This window comes from Epinephelus lanceolatus, chromosome 16, assembly GCF_041903045.1.
Source record: "Epinephelus lanceolatus isolate andai-2023 chromosome 16, ASM4190304v1, whole genome shotgun sequence".
Taxonomy (NCBI): Eukaryota; Metazoa; Chordata; class Actinopteri; order Perciformes; family Serranidae; genus Epinephelus; species Epinephelus lanceolatus.
In genome coordinates this window covers 1239965-1256946 of record NC_135749.1, presented here as the reverse complement: position 1 = coordinate 1256946, position 16982 = coordinate 1239965, and the positions used below count along the sequence as shown (strand labels likewise).

The window sequence follows — 16982 nt, the reverse complement described above, 5'->3', positions numbered from 1 at the left end:
AAAAACCTTACTCAGACTGGTCGAGAAGAAGCAGCGATGACACACAACTCTACTAACAGCCTGTGATTGAGTCGACTTCTTTATGGAACAGTTCAGTAGGTTAAAATCCACCAGCCAAATTCTGCCGCGGGTGCTAATTTCCAACCCTGGCAGCTGGCACTGGGTGAGAGGCAGGGTTCACCCTGGACAGGTCACCAGACTATCACAGGCCTGACACATAGAGACAAACAACCATTCACACTCACATTCACACCTACGGAAAATTTAGAGTCACCAATTAACCTGCATGTCTTTGGACTGTGGGAGGAAGCTGGAGCACCTGGAGGAAACCCACGCTGACACAGGGAGAACATGTCAGAGCACCTGGAGGAAACCCACGCTGACACGGGGAGAATATGTCGGAGCACCTGGAGGAAACCCACGCTGACACGGGGAGAACATGTCAGAGCACCTGGAGGAAACCCACGCTGACACAAGGAGAACATGTCAGAGCACCTGGAGGAAACCCACGCTGACACGGGGAGAATATGTCGGAGCACCTGGAGGAAACCCACGCTGACACGGGGAGAACATGTCAGAGCACCTGGAGGAAACCCACTCTGACACAGGGAGAACATGTCGGAGCACCTGGAGGAAACCCACTCTGACACAGGGAGAACATGTCAGAGCACCTGGAGGAAACCCACGCTGACACAGGGAGAACATGTCGGAGCACCTGGAGGAAACCCACGCTGACATGGGGAGAACATGTCGGAGCACCTGGAGGAAACCCACGCTGACATGGGGAGAACATGTCGGAGCACCTGGAGGAAACCCATGCTGACACAGGGAAAACATGTCAGAGCACCTGGAGGAAACCCACGCTGACATGGGGAGAACATGTAGGAGCACCTGGAGGAAACCCACGCTGACACGGAAAGAACATGTCGGAGCACCTGGAGGAAACCCACGCTGACACAGGGAGAACATGTCAGAGCACCTGGAGGAAACCCACGCTGACACAGAAAGAACATGTCAGAGCACCTGGAGGAAACCCACGCTGACACGGAAAGAACATGTAGGAGCACCTGGAGGAAACCCACGCTGACACGGAAAGAACATGTCGGAGCACCTGGAGGAAACCCACGCTGACACAGGTAGAACATGTCAGAGCACCTGGAGGAAACCCACGCTGACACAGGGAGAACATGTCAGAGCACATGGAGGAAACCCACGCTGACACAGAAAGAACATGTCAGAGCACCTGGAGGAAACCCACGCTGACACAGGGAGAACATGTCAGAGCACATGGAGGAAACCCACGCTGACACAGAAAGAACATGTCAGAGCACCTGGAGGAAACCCACGCTGACACGGAAAGAACATGTCGGAGCACCTGGAGGAAACCCACGCTGACACGGGGAGAACATGTCAGAGCACATGGAGGAAACCCACGCTGACACAGAAAGAACATGTCAGAGCACCTGAAGGAAACCCACGCTGACACGGGGAGAACATGTCGGAGCTCCTGGAGGAAACCCATGCTGACACGGGGAGAACATGTCGGAGCTCCTGGAGGAAACCCACGCTGACACAGGGAGAACATGTCAGAGCACCTGGAGGAAACCCACGCTGACACAGGGAGAACATGTCGGAGCACCTGGAGGAAACCCACGCTGACACGGGGAGAACATGTCGAAGCACCTGGAGGAAACCCACGCTGACACAGGGAGAACATGTCAGAGCACCTGGAGGAAACCCACGCTGACACGGGGAGAACATGCAAACTTCACACAGAGGGGCTCCCCCACCCTGGGTTTTAACTAGGACGCCTCTTGATGTGAGGAGACAGTGCTAACCACTACACCACCGTGCCACCCATATTACTTTCATTCATTCATTTCCAAAAACTATTCAGAAATCTCTAAGTAATGTGTTATATTACTTTAGTTCTGCTAAATCGCTAAATTTTACTGTCACTACCAACACTGTTTGGACACTCTTTGTCGCTTCATATACCATCTTAGCGACTTTCAGGTCTTAATCTGTGACCTTTTTTCTCCTAAAATTACGAGTTTAATCTCGACTTTATTCTGGTAATTTTAGATGAATTTTTGACAACAAACACCCTTTGTAGCAAAGTAACTTAAGCTTTCATATAAATGTAGTGCAGTAAAGAATCCAGTATTTCTCTCAGATGTCGTGGAGTAGAAAGGAGCAGAAAGTGGAAATTATCAAGGCAAGTCCCACAAAGTTTTATTCAAGTAGAGCACTTTAATAAATGTCCTCTTTTCTTTTAACGTTTGTGTGTTTGTGTTTCAGTTTTAGCTTCAGACGTCCAGGAAGTGATGGTGGGTGCAGACGTCCAGCAGCTGTTGGTGGTTAAAGAAGAGGTTCCCCCTGAGCAGCAGGAGTGGAGCTCCAGTGTGGACCAGGAGGACCCAGAGCCCCCACACATTAAAGAGGAAGAGGAGGAACTGTGGAGCAGTCAGGAGGGAGAGCAGCTTCAAGGGCTGGAGGAGGCTGATATCACCAAGTTCACATTCACTCCTGTCCCTGTGAAGAGTGAAGATGATGAAGAGACACCTCAGTCTGAGGGACACCACTGTGGAGGACCGGGACCAAGACCAGGACCAGGACCAGACAGGAACTCACATCCAGAACCAGATTTAGAACCAGATACTGAGGACGAGAAGCCTGACGATTCTTTAGTAGCTGAAGTACGACCGGTGTCCGGAGACTCTTCTGAAGCTGAGACTGATGACAGTGATGATTGGACGGAGACCAGAGAACCTCAGTCAGGTTCAAACTCTCTGAAAAACAATAACGTCTCTGTCTGTGATTCTAGACATAGCGCTGTTGAGAAACCATTGATCTGTTCTGTTTGTGGTAAAACCTTTAAACGAAAACGAGACCTGGAGGATCACATGAGAACTCACACAGGAGAAAAACCCTTCAGCTGCTCAGAGTGTGGGAAACGATTTGGCTTCAAGTCCCAAATAAAGGAACACATGAGAACGCACACGGGAGAGAAACCGTTCAGCTGCTCAGACTGCGGGAAAAGCTTTGGCTGCAAGGCGAACCTGAAGCGACATGTCATCACGCACACGGGGGAGAAAAACTTCAGCTGCTCAGTGTGTCAGAAGTCGTTCACGGAGAGTGGGAGTTTACAGAAACACCTGAGGATCCACACCGGAGAGAAACCGTTCAGCTGCTCTGTTTGCGGGAAAAGTTTTATACAAAATGAAGTTCTGAAGACACACATGAGAACTCACACGGGAGAGAAACCCTTCAGCTGCTTAGTTTGTGGGAAATGTTTCATGCACAAGGCAAGTCTGACGAGTCACATGGGGCATCACGCCGGGGGCAAACGATTCAGCTGTGGCGTCTGTAACCGCAGGTTCACCTGGCTTTATCAGCTCAGGAATCATCAGTTCTTCTCGTGTCAGACATCACAGGAGAGCAAAGAGGCGGAGCCTCCAGCCAGGAAGTCAGATCCAGATTTACAACTTGATGACAAGACTGGAGACTCTTTAGTTGCTGAAATTGAAGTCAGTATTGATGACTGGAAGGAGACTGGAGAACCATCAGGTTTAAACTCTCTGAGAAGTGATGAAGTTTGTAACACTTGCTCTGAATGTGGTTGAACGGTCTAATGTTGCAGTATTCACAATTATTCGGTAAACTGCTTTCATCCACATCTACGAAACTTTTTTGGCACATGTAACTCTCAAAAATGTACAAAAAAGCCTCTTGGAGCTATACCCTAAACCCAACAGAAAGTCGGCCATTTTGAATTTTATGTTGAATTTTTGTGCATTTTTTGCCACTTCCATGGGTTGCACTTTAACAAACTCCTCCTGCAGATTTGATCTGATTGGTTTCAAATGTTGTGTGTATGTATGCATCAAACTTCCATGTTTTGCCACCCAAACAGGAAGTGGTTTGTAACTGTAGAATACACGATTCAATCTGCCCCAGGAAATTGGTTGAATTTGCATTGTTGCGAATGCAACATCGTGAATTCCTGGAGGGACTCATTAGTAGCCTAGGCTATTATTTGCTTAAATCACTCATCTCAGCCAGCTTAATTGTAAGACAGGCCAGGGTTCAACGCTAAGGTTTTTTTTCACTTGCCCGGTCGGGCAAGTTGGTCAGAGATCTACTTGCCTGAAGTCAGTTTTTACTTGCCCTATAAAAATAGTTTAATTTAAGTGGCTATCAAATAACAAAGACTGCAGTGATTTTTATGTTATGGAATCTTTATTCACACTGTATTTATTAATTAAAACAACATATGTCATGTATTGTAGCTTAATTCCTACACAAAAATGACAGTGTCAGGGCTTAAAGTGAAAAATTTGTCAATCATTCTCCGTCTATAATTTTGCGCCCTACTCGAGCCATGCCCACCTCTATTTATTTTTCACCCCTCTCTCCAGTTCTGCTGTATTAACACCAGGTTTAATATATTTTGCTTCCATCTCTCTGCCCTGCTCTACTCTACTTCAACGCTACTTAGCTCTCTCTCTACTCTACCAGTAGACTACCACATCCACCTGTTGCACAAAACGCACACAGCAGTGTTTCCCCTAGGATGGAGTTGTAGCAGCGGAGGTGAAGCACACGCATGAAAAATAATTTTCACATGCGTGAAACTTTTTTGTATGCTTGCAAAGCACAGCCTGCTGGGATGTTTCTGTGTATCTACTGGCACCAGAAGGGCTCTTTAGGACTAAGTACATACAGTACATGTGTGCACAGTAATGAGCAGGTGAAATGTCTGTCTAGCTTACATATGAGGTCTCTCAAGATTTAGGAACATACAATTTTATTGAATATAATAAAAGTAAAAAGTCACATGACATGCTGCTGTTTTGTGCTATGACCTATTTAAGTGCTGGAAGTTGTTATTTACGTGACAACGCCTGAACGCAACACAAGCTCAGCATGAGTGCTGTGCTGCGCTGTTGTGCGAGCAGCTGTTTGTCTGTGCGTAACAGCAGTCTGTTGGTTATTTACACAGTGTCCATAACAATAACTTTGTCAGCTGACAAATTGCACCGGGCTCGGGGTCAGGTTTGGGCAGGAAAATGCGGCCCGAGCCGCTCTAGCGTGCTCACCTGTGTGTGTGGCGGAACTCCGCCGTGCGCAATACAGAGAGCAGAGGAGAATTGTTAACGCGTGATCATGTAGAGACAGAAATGACACGATGACATAACACCATAAATAGTATATTGTTATGTTATTATATGAAGCGTCCGTCGCACAAAATAATATCAATGGGGGCTGTGGGCAGGACATTGTTACACAGCTGTGCCTGTGACTTCAGGCAGAGAGACGGCTGCATCAGAGTCGAAGAGCACATTTTAAAATACATTTATTAGTTATTAACTTTTACTATTTTTAGCAACTTGCCCGATCAGGCAAGTGAGTTGTTAGTTTACATGCCCGACCTTGAGTTTTACTTGCCCCGGGCAATCGGGCAATCCTTATTGTTGAGCCCTGCAGGCCTTTAATTCCTTTTACGTAAAACTATTGCAAAGCAAAGATGGGAAATATGATGTAAAAAAAAAATATATATATATTAGTTCACAACACGTACAAGCTTTCCCATATACATAAATTCAAGGGGCTTCCCATCACTTAAGCTGCCGTTTCCTGTTCTTTAGATAACCAGTTTGAGGAACAATTGCCTCTTTTGGTTCAGACTAAACGACATGTTTGTTTGTTCCAACAGATTGTGGAGTCAAAAAATCTGTCTGTCACTTGGCCGACAGACATGACAGACTACATGTTGGTCCACGACCGATCATCCTCCATTGTCTTTCACAACTTACATAATGTCATCGGGTTATTCTTGTCCTATTTTTACTATTAGTACTATTATCTCAGTCACTGTGTGTGTTCATGTTCCAGCTGAACTGTTACTGTAGTGACGTAAAAACTGTCACCAGATGGGCGGAGCTACATTTGAAGTACTGTATGCAAACTGTGCATAATCCTCCACAGGAAGTTCCTGCAAATGTTTCACAATAAAAGCCTTTTTAGAAAGTGAAGGGATTCTCTCAGCTGAAATGATAAGAGGCTTTTAATTTGAAACAGAAACAGGAAGTGTTGAGTGTTGTTGAGTTTGATTAAACTAAAGCCAGAATGATAAATGGTGTGGTGTGTTTGAGATGCAGCTGGTAGCCTCTGCAGCTGTGCTGAGTAAAGGCCCAGACACTATCCGTGAGCTTGATTCCTTTATATCCTCCATTATGAAGAAAGAACATTCTCTGCTAGCTTGATGCTAATGGCAGTACTCAGCGGGTTGATAAAGTGCCTCTGCTGTTTCCTTTTCACTCTGTGTGCTAACATCCCTACAGGAAATATCTAAAAGGCTGGGTTGTTGTTGTCCTACAGTTTCCATGGCAACAGATCGCTTTGTGTTCCTATTGGTCAAAGTGACGACTGTGACGGGAGAAGTCGTGGACGAAAAAAAAAGAAAAACATGCTAGAATTTTTGTCGGGACATTGTGAGGCGTCTCAGGCGTGGCGTTGTGTACTGTGACACACTACACAACATAAAATGATGGATTATGGTGGACGACACTGGTTTTTGTTCACAATCTGAGCCGACACTACGACGCTGTGTCGAGCTATAATCAGACTGATATATTTAGTTTAAACCTGGCTTAAAATGAACTGAACAATTGAATTGTGCAGAATCTAACCGAGCTAATGATGTAGCCTCTCCATATTGACCAAAGTATAAACATTTACTTCTGTATGTGCAATCCAAACAGCTAACTAACATTAGCTCAAGTGGGTAGCTAACAATCCAACCTCTATAACAATGGATAGCATGGCAACCAGACCAGGCCTCTAGTTGAGACAGGCCTTTATTTTTCAAAGTGCGTAGCCACACCGGGCTAGTAAAAGGACTGGGCGGCTGTGGCTCAGAGAATGGAGTGGGTCGTCCATGAATCGGAAGATCAGAGATTCGATCCCAGCTTCTTGTGTGGTAGCTTCTTGGCCACCAGCGTATGAATGTGTGTGTGAATGGATGGTGTCACTCCAAAGTTGTTGAAATCCAATAACCAATAACCACCGAACCTGTTTGTTTTTTTTCCAAACCCAACCACGTGTTTTCATTGTTGGAGGAAAAAAAAGGCAATTTTTGTTGTTGTACTGATGTCGTGCTTTTACTTTGAAAGAGACTGTATGCAAAGTGTACATTTCCTGTGAAAACAGAAGTGTATTTTGAAAACAGACAATGCATGTAACAGGCTGAAGTTGACACGGCGTCCCAGAACGTCAACAACCAACACACCCAGGGTACCTTGGACGTCATATGTGGACGTGGAAAGTCCATGACCAAACGTGGACATGTGACGAGGTCACAGTGAGGATGATGATGGATTTTACGATACTTTGCCCCAAGTTTATTTCCTGCAGGTATAGATACAGTAAAACTGCAATTAAACATCCAGTGTCTTTTACTAGCCCGGTGTGGCTACACATTTTGACAAATAAAGGCCTAGTCTGGAAGTTCTTCGGATGTGTAAAACAGGTTGTTGTCTACCTCAAATTCTGTGTCCATTCCTTAATAGTAGCAGTTATCATTAGTGTTGCTCCACCGTTCTTGTTTATTTTCTAAAACTGACAATTTCACAATAAAAGCTTCACTTCCTGTTTGTTGCATGTATACGGTAGCCACACGTGACCAATATGAAGATTCACAGAGGTCAGGAAAAAAGTAACCTCAAATATTTAACAACCTCTTCAACATTGCAAAATGGATTGAAGACCTGTCTCAAATATAAGCCTGCTGAGTTGAGTGATGAAATAATAGCCATAGAATTTTATGGTATATGTCATTATGCAGGAATCCAGATGTTTTTTTTAACACTTGTAGCTCATCGTACGTGGATCAGTGCATCATACGCAAACAGAAAGTGCAGCTTTTGAGTGTTAGTAAATGTATTGATCGGACTAGTTGAATATTTTGTACTCTTTGCCCTGGTTGCTTTATTTGTTTATCTGGTGATCAGTGTTTTGACAGATTGATCTAATTTTATATGTGACATATATAAGTTTGACATATTCTGTATTTTGATCTGTTTGGGAAGTATTTACAACATAAACAGGTGAAATATTATGTTACTGTTTTTCTCTCCTCCTTGAAAAGAGATTGCACCCAAGCGGCAACTTCCAGGCCTGAGAAATTAATATGAGCATGTGAGAATGAATGAAAAAGTGCCACAAAACTATACTTCCTCTAATCTCCACTAGAGGCTGGCTCCAGGAGCGAGTCACTCCCCATAGACCCCTATGTTAAAATGTAGAAATGAACATGTTTACAGCCTGATACAAAAACTGTGTTGGTCTCTATGGATAATTTCAACGTTCAGGAGGACTGTACGGGTCTGATTTTAAACAAAATCACACCCAATTAAAAGAGAAGAAATTATTATTACTTTGTTAATTTGGAATGTTTTTAAAGAGAACATTTTAGAACAAAAAAACTGTGGGTTTGGAAGGCATGTTGTTTTTTAAAAGTGCCAAATTTACGCCATTTATCACAACCAGGAATTGTCAATTCAAAAATATTAATTCAAAAAAGATTTTTAAAGAAAATGTTTTTACATGAATTTTGGAGGGCATGATTCTTTAAAAAGCATTAAAATGGCACTATTAATCACAGTGAGAAACTGTAAATTAATATTTATTTTGGGATGGAAAAAAAATAAAAACATTTTTAAAGAAAATGTGGGTTTGGAAGGCATGTTTTCTTTAAAACTCGCCAAAATTACATCATTTACAATAGTTACATTGTAAAATGAAAAAGATATATATATATATATATGTATATATATATATATATATATTTTTTTTTTTTTTAAGAAAACATTTTTGCAGAAAAATGGAAAAAATTCCACTATTTATCACAGCCAGAAACTGTGAAAACAGAAATTATCACTGGATTTCAAAATCCCGATGGTCCTTGCACACATCATGTGTGGATGATGCTTCATTCAGAAAAAAAAAAAATAATAATAATAATTAAATCTGAGCAGGTTTTTAAAGAAAACAAGTGGAGGGCATTTTTTCTTTAAAAATTTCCAAAATTACACCATTTATTATAGCCAGAAACGGTAAATTAACAAAAAAAGTATTTATTTATTAATTTCTATTCTAAATTTAACAAAAGAAAAAAAAACATGGATATGGAAGGCATCTTTTCTTGAAAGATCATCACAATAACACCATTTAACATAGCCAAAAATAAAAGATCTTTTTATATAGAGAGATGTTTTTTTTTGTTTGTTTGTTTGTTTGTTTGTTTGTTTTTTCAGAAAATATTTTTCAAGAAAATGTGGGTTTGGAGGGCATGTTATTGTCACAATCATTATTATACTGTTTATCCCAGCCAGAAACTGTAAAAACAGAAATTATTGTTGGATTTTCAAACGTTTGACGGTGCTTGTATACAATGTGCAGATGAAGCTTCATTAAGGGAAAAAAAAAACAACCAAATCTGAGCTTAAGATAGTGATATATCATCAAATCATCAAAATATCTCCAAAAATAAACCGTTTGCATGACAAGAGTGAAAAACTGAGGGTGATGAAATAATGAGTTATAAAAATCTACTAACTCATTTATGGTGGAGAGAGGGTCATGGATTTCCCCCAGTCACTCAGGGAGGGTCACACCACAGCCACCCTCCTCTGATAAATACAGATCGGTCCCTTATTTGGACCTTGTGTCTGTAATCTGGACTTTTATTTTGAAGGAGAGCAGCTGAGCTGCCCCGGAAGCTCTATTCTTTCCTGTGGCTAACTTGACAGTGTTTGAAGAAGATGGCGTCGAGCAGAAACGTCTGTTAGCAGAGTGTCTTTGTTGTGTTTTTAAAGTGTGAAGATGTGTAAAGTCCAAATGCTGAGAGCGTTGGTGAAGCAGCGACTAACTGCGGCTGCTGAAGAGATATTTGGGCTGTTTGAAAGAACGATAGCAGAGTACGAGGAGCAACTTTGTCGCTCAAAAGAGGAGAACGAGCGACAACGGAAACTACTGGACGCTGTTTACAACCCTCAGCTCAGGTTACACAGAGCAGGTTAGTGTGTTCTTCTTCTGTGGTTATAAACACAGAGCAGGTTAGTGTCTTCTTCTTCTGTGGTTATAAACACAGAGCAGGTTAGTGTGTTCTTCTTCTGTGGTTATAAACACAGAGCAGGTTAGTGTCTTCTTCTGTGGTTATAAACACAGAGCAGGTTAGTGTCTTCTTCTGTGGTTATAAACACACAGCAGGTTAGTGTCTTCTTCTGTGGTTATAAACACACAGCAGGTTAGTGTCTTCTTCTGTGGTTATAAACACACAGCAGGTTAGTGTCTTCTTCTGTGGTTATAAACACAGAGCAGGTTAGTGTCTTCTTCTGTGGTTATAAACACAGAGCAGGTTAGTGTCTTCTTCTGTGGTTCTAAACACAGAGCAGGTTAGTGTGTTCTTCTTCTGTGGTTATAAACACACAGCAGGTTAGTGTCTTCTTCTGTGGTTATAAACACAGAGCAGGTTAGTGTCTTCTTCTTCTGTGATTATAAACAGAGCAGGTTAGTGTCTTCTTCTGTGGTTATAAACACAGAGCAGGTTAGTGTCTTCTTCTGTGGTTATAAACACACAGCAGGTTAGTGTCTTCTTCTGTGGTTATAAACACAGAGCAGATTAGTGTCTTCTTCTGTGGTTATAAACACAGAGCAGGTTAGTGTCTTCTTCTGTGGTTATAAACACACAGCAGGTTAGTGTCTTCTTCTTCTGTGGTTATAAACACAGAGCAGGTTAGTGTCTTCTTCTGTGGTTATAAACACACAGCAGGTTAGTGTCTTCTTCTGTGGTTATAAACACAGAGCAGGTTAGTGTGTTCTTCTTCTGTGGTTATAAACACAGAGCAGGTTAGTGTCTTCTTCTTCTGTGGTTATAAACACAGAGCAGGTTAGTGTCTTCTTCTGTGGTTATAAACACACAGCAGGTTAGTGTCTTCTTCTGTGGTTATAAACACAGAGCAGGTTAGTGTCTTCTTCTGTGGTTATAAACACAGAGCAGGTTAGTGTCTTCTTCTGTGGTTATAAACACAGAGCAGGTTAGTGTGTTCTTCTTCTGTGGTTATAAACACAGAGCAGGTTAGTGTCTTCTTCTGTGGTTATAAACACAGAGCAGGTTAGTGTCTTCTTCTTCTGTGGTTATAAACACACAGCAGGTTAGTGTCTTCTTCTTCTGTGGTTATAAACACACAGCAGGTTAGTGTCTTCTTCTTCTGTGGTTATAAACACACAGCAGGTTAGTGTCTTCTTCTTCTGTGGTTATAAACACAGAGCAGGTTAGTGTCTTCTTCTGTGGTTATAAACACAGAGCAGGTTAGTGTCTTCTTCTGTGGTTATAAACACAGAGCGGGTTAGTGTGTTCTTCTGTGGTTATAAACACAGAGCAGGTTAGTGTCTTCTTCTGTGGTTATAAACACAGAGCAGGTTAGTGTCTTCTTCTGTGGTTATAAACACAGAGCGGGTTAGTGTGTTCTTCTGTGGTTATAAACACACAGCAGGTTAGTGTCTTCTTCTTCTGTGGTTATAAACACAGAGCAGGTTAGTGTCTTCTTCTGTGGTTATAAACACAGAGCGGGTCTGTTACCGACACTGCCTCTTCTTCTTCTTCTCTGTTCAGCCACAATTAAACATAGCAAAACATTTAAGTCAAACGGCAGAGCGGTGAACATGCTGTTTTGTTATGCTGGCGCAACATCTTCATGGTGGCTGTACTCAGTTCACTTTAAAGACGCTTTATTTGCATATTTTTTTATGGATGCAATTTATATATTTTATTCTAGTAGACACTGCAGCTGCCTGTAAAGGTGGTAGATATAGGATTCATACTTCCTGGTCAGTAGGTGTCGCACTCACACTCACTCCACTCTTCAATTCTACAGGTTGCCAGGTTCGTAAACGACAGACTCTGGAGACAGCGATGTCAAGTGAAGAGTCTTTTGTGCTATAGTAATTAAAAAATAATAATAATAATGAATCATGAATCCTCTCTTGTGCGCCCTGTAACACACTTTAACAGTCTCCGGGTCCTTTGTGGTGGTTGACACACGGATTCCCTGATTCAACAACGTCCTGTATACACACAAAAACACCAAAGTGTTCTTGATATTAACACGGCAAATATCTTCCTCTGTTATAATTTCCCACCACAATAATACTAATAATAATACTAATAATAATAATAATAACATGATAGTTCTGCTGTACTAGATATTAGATATATTCAGTACATACATTTTTACGACACTATTTGACAACTCTACAACCGGAACAATCGCAGTCCCAAAAACGCTGTTTCTAGAGAACTTGCTAAAATATCTGAAAGTAACCATCATCCTTACTTTTTCTTAACATAGTTCATCTAGGTGCAGTGTCATTACTAGTTCATCTTTACTAGATATTAGATATATTCAGTAGATATATCTTTTTACGACTCTGCTACGTTAGTTAGCACACGTTAGCTTACCTGTCCAGAAGGAAAGCGCCAACCTCTGCATGGCTTTTTAGCCCTTTTTCTGCCTTCAGCTGACACCAACGATCAAAAGCTAGAATTTGCGACAGATAGCGCTGGGACAACACCATACCTCTGCAGCTATCACAATCTGGCAACCCTGTTTTTGGACATTTGATGTTTTTTGGACATTGTAATTATATTTTTTTGGTCATTTTATCAACATTTTCAGACTGTTTTAACATTTCATCAGAAAATTTAATATTATTTTTCCGACATTTTATTAACATTTTTTTGGAGATTGTATTAATATTTTTCAGACTTTTTATTAACATTTTCTGGACATCTTTCTAACATTTTATAGGACAATTTAGTATTATTTTATCAACTTTTTTTTTTACTTAAAAATTGGACATTTTTTCAGACAGTTTTCTAACATCTTGTTGGACAATTTAATATAATTTCTCAGACATTTCATCAACATCTTTCAGACATTTAAATGACGTTTTTTTGGACAACGGAAACCATTAGATATAGTCTATATCGTCATGAATGCAGAAGGAGAGATTCAGTGAAAAACCCCTTAATGATTAGATGAGCAAACAGGTCAATGAGCACGCTGATAATCTGTTAAAGTTGTTTTTAATGTTGATAACTTAAACACAAATTATCAGCATGTTAACAGATGTGGTCACTCTTCATTCGAGGCTGCTGTCAGCCCTAGAGTGGTCTCCTCTGGTCTGAATCAGGGACTCATGTTGTTCCAAAGTTGTATAATTGCCTAGAGTTGGTTGGTGTTCTCACGGCAGCATTTACAAGAGGACCAGATCAAATGCCTTGTGTGAGAAAGCTGCTCTTGATTGGTCAGAATTTCCATGTGGGAAAAATCCAGGAAGTAAAGCAAACGTTGAAGAAGAGTACACTTGCAAGATAAATGTGACACTTTCTAATGTCACAATGGAGGGACAACTACGCAGGTTGATTTTAGCGCTGCTCATCGTGGACTTTATTGCTGTCATTGTTCATTTTAGTCAAACCATACAGTTTGAAAACGAGGCGCGGCTCCAACTAGAAAACAATGTTTTGATGCATTGGATGTGCTGAATGTGCACATTAATGATCCTCTAAAAAATTATCAAAATGTCCGAAAAAATGTTGATAACATCTATGAAAAACATTATTAAAAAAAGTAAGACAAAATGTTAATGAAATGTCTTTAAAAAAAATAAAAATTAAAAAGTAAAAAAAAATATTGGTAAAATGTTTGAAAAATAATATGAATTTGTTTGATAAAATTCTGAAATAATGTTGACAAACTGTGCCAAAATCATAAAAAAAAGATGTCCCCAAAAATGTATATAAAATGTCCAAAAAAATTGAAACGTCCAAAAACATGTTGATAAAATATCTAAAAGTAGAAATAATATTATAACAATGCCCAAAGAAACGGTAATAAAATGTCCGAAAAATATTTAAAACTTAAAAAAAAATGTTGATAAAAATGCTGAAAAATAATAATACAATGTGTAGGATAACAAATAAAAGATTTTAAGGAGATGTAGTTTACCTTGACATGTTTCGATTGTCACTGCAGTCTTCTTCAGAAGTGTCATCTGACGTGCGTCATGACGTGTCTTTATTAGCTGGTAGTATCCCGGAGGTGTGACCAGCCTGGCAAATCGGATTGCCAGGCTGGTCACACCCCCCGCCGCCCGGGGTTCTTTGTTCTTTGAGTCCCAGGTGTGTGACAGCATGAAAGCCCCCTCTGCCCTCCGGTTCCCAACCCAAGTCCCTATGGACTGAGCCACTGCCGAATATTAATAGTGTCTGAAATGTTTTAAAAAGTCCAAAAAAGTTTAAAATGTCTGAAAAACATTATGTAAGTGTCTGAAAAAATGTTAATGAAATGTCAGAATTTCAGCCCAAAAATATGTTGATAAAATGTTTAAAAAATATGCCTGTGGATATTCTCATTTATCCAGGTCATAGTTATCTCAAGGCAATTGAATCAAATGCAACAGGACTTGGTTCTGTCTTCCAAGACGTTTCACCTCTTATCCAAGAGGCTTCATCAGTTCGTGCTTGTCTGACTAGTCTGGTTTAAATATATATATATTGTTGATATAATATCCAAAAAAAATGTCAGAAAAAATGTTGATTAAAATGTCAGAAAAATATTAATACAATGTCTGAAAAATGATTGATTGATGATGAAATTTCAGTCCAAAAATATGTTGATAAAAGGTCTAAAAAAACATATACAATTGTCTGATAAAATGTCAAATGACATTTTATGTGTCCAATAAAATGTTAAAACGTGTAGAATGTAGTAGATAATATTAAATTGTGAGATAAATTGTTTTTAAAAATTTTGAAAAACTGTTCATGAAATGTCCAAAACATTTTTTTTAAGTCCAAAAAATGTTGATAAAATATCAAAAAATAAAATAAAAAAATAAGTTCATGAAATCATAGTTCAATTTGTTTCCTGTTTCCTGTTTGGTGCAGAGGTCCAGCAGCAGCTGTTGGTGGTTAAAGAAGAGGTTCCCCCTGAGCAGCAGGAGTGGATCTCCACTGTGGACCAGGAGGACCCAGAGCCCCCACACATTAAAGAGGAAGAGGAGGAACTGTGGAGCAGTCAGGAGGGAGAGCAGCTTCAAGGGCTGGAGGAGGCTGATATCACCAAGTTCACATTCACTCCTGTCCCTGTGAAGAGTGAAGATGATGAAGAGAAACCTCAGTCTGAGGGACACCACTGTGGAGGACCAGGACCAGTGCCCGGAGACTCTGATCCAGATTTAGAACCAGATACTGAGGACAAAAAGTCGGATGATTCTTTAGTCGCTGAGATTGAAGTCAGTATTGATGACTGGAAGGAGACCAGAGAACCTCAAAATGATGATGTCTCTGTCAACGATTTGAAAAGTAGCACTGGTGAAAAACCATTCAGCTGCTCTGACTGCGGGAAAAGATTTGGTAAAAAAGCGAGTCTGAGGAAACATATGAGCATTCACACAGGAGAAACTTTCAACTGCTCAGTTTGTGACAAAACATTCCCCCGCAAGGACTACTTAGTTTATCACATGCGCAGCCACACAGGAGAGAAACCGTACAGCTGCTCCGTCTGTAAGAAAGATTTCACCCAGAGTGGAAATTTACACGAACACATGAGAATCCACACGGGAGAGAAACCGTTTGGCTGCTCTGTGTGTGGCAAAGAATTCACCGGAAGCGCGAATCTGAGGAAACACATCAGAACACACACAGGAGAGAAACCGTTCAGCTGCTCCCTCTGCGAGAAATCTTTTGCCCAAAGTGGGAATTTACAGCTGCACATGAGAGTCCACACAGGAGAGAAACCCTTCAGCTGCTCCATTTGCGGGAAAGGATTTATCGGAAGCGGGAATCTGAGCAATCACATGAGAGTCCACACGGGAGAGAAGCCATTTGGCTGCTCAGTGTGTGGGAAAGAGTTCATTGATAGTAGAAATCTGGGGAAACACATGAGGATTCACACGGGGGAGAAACCATTCAGCTGCTCTGTCTGTGAGAAGTCTTTTTCACAGAGTGGTAACTTACAGCTGCACATGAGGATTCACACTGGAGAGAAACCGTTCAACTGCTCAATGTGCGGGAAGGAATTCACTGGAAGTGGGAATTTGAGGAAACACATGAAAACGCATAAGGGGGAGAAACCTGTCGGCTGCTCCATGTGTGGAGATACTTTAAATGACGATGTTGAAAGTCATGAGTGTGCTTTGAAAAGCAGCAGCAGCAAAACTGCGGGTTCGGATGAAACTCTGGAGCCACAGACAGTTGAAACCGCTCTGGACATGTTTGAAATGAGATCATCAGAGTAAGAAAGTTGTTTTTCTTCTGCTGTGAACAAGCAGCATTCAGTGTTGGGTGTTGGTTCACTCTGTGCATGAAGGTAAAAAGAGAAAAAGGTGAATGATAGGAGCAATTTATGCAGATGAAGTAAATGTAAATGCACAATTGGACACACATTTCCAATGGACACAACCGGAATGACACAAAATACACAAATTATTTTTCCAAGAAAATATCAATAAATGTCTGAAAAATCATGTTTAAATTTTTAAAAAGTTGGTAAATTGTCCAAAGAACAAAGTCCAAGAAATGTTGATGAAAATAATATTATATTAAATTGTCCCATAAAGTGTTTTAAAAAACATTTCCAAAAACAAAGTAAATTTAAAAAAAAAAAGCTGTTGATAAAATATTCAGAACACATTATTAAAATTTCAGAAAAATGTTAATAGAATAACCAAACACAGTTTTCAAAAGTAAAAAAAAGATAAAATGTCTAAAAGATAATATTAAATTGTCCAATAACATATGAAAAAAATGTCTGAAAAAAATTATAATAAAATGTCTGAAAAAAATGACATGAATAGTGCAATTTCACGTCAAATGCTTATTTGCAAAAATTGAAAAATCTAAACTTCAG

At 40.5% G+C, this 16982-nt stretch overlaps 1 protein-coding gene across 1 annotated transcript in view; it reads left to right on the top strand.

Moving 5' to 3' along the window:
• Window positions 1-16880, top strand: part of LOC117263679 (uncharacterized) — a 31601-nt gene extending 14721 nt beyond the window's left edge. The window contains exons 2-4 of the mRNA XM_078175993.1: window positions 2341-3621; window positions 9878-10081; window positions 15020-16880. Coding sequence (XP_078032119.1) covers window positions 2341-3621; window positions 9878-10081; window positions 15020-16371 — 2837 coding nt within the window. The 3' untranslated portion in view covers window positions 16372-16880. The remainder of the gene's footprint in view (window positions 1-2340; window positions 3622-9877; window positions 10082-15019) is intronic.
• Window positions 16881-16982: the final 102 nt, after the last annotated feature.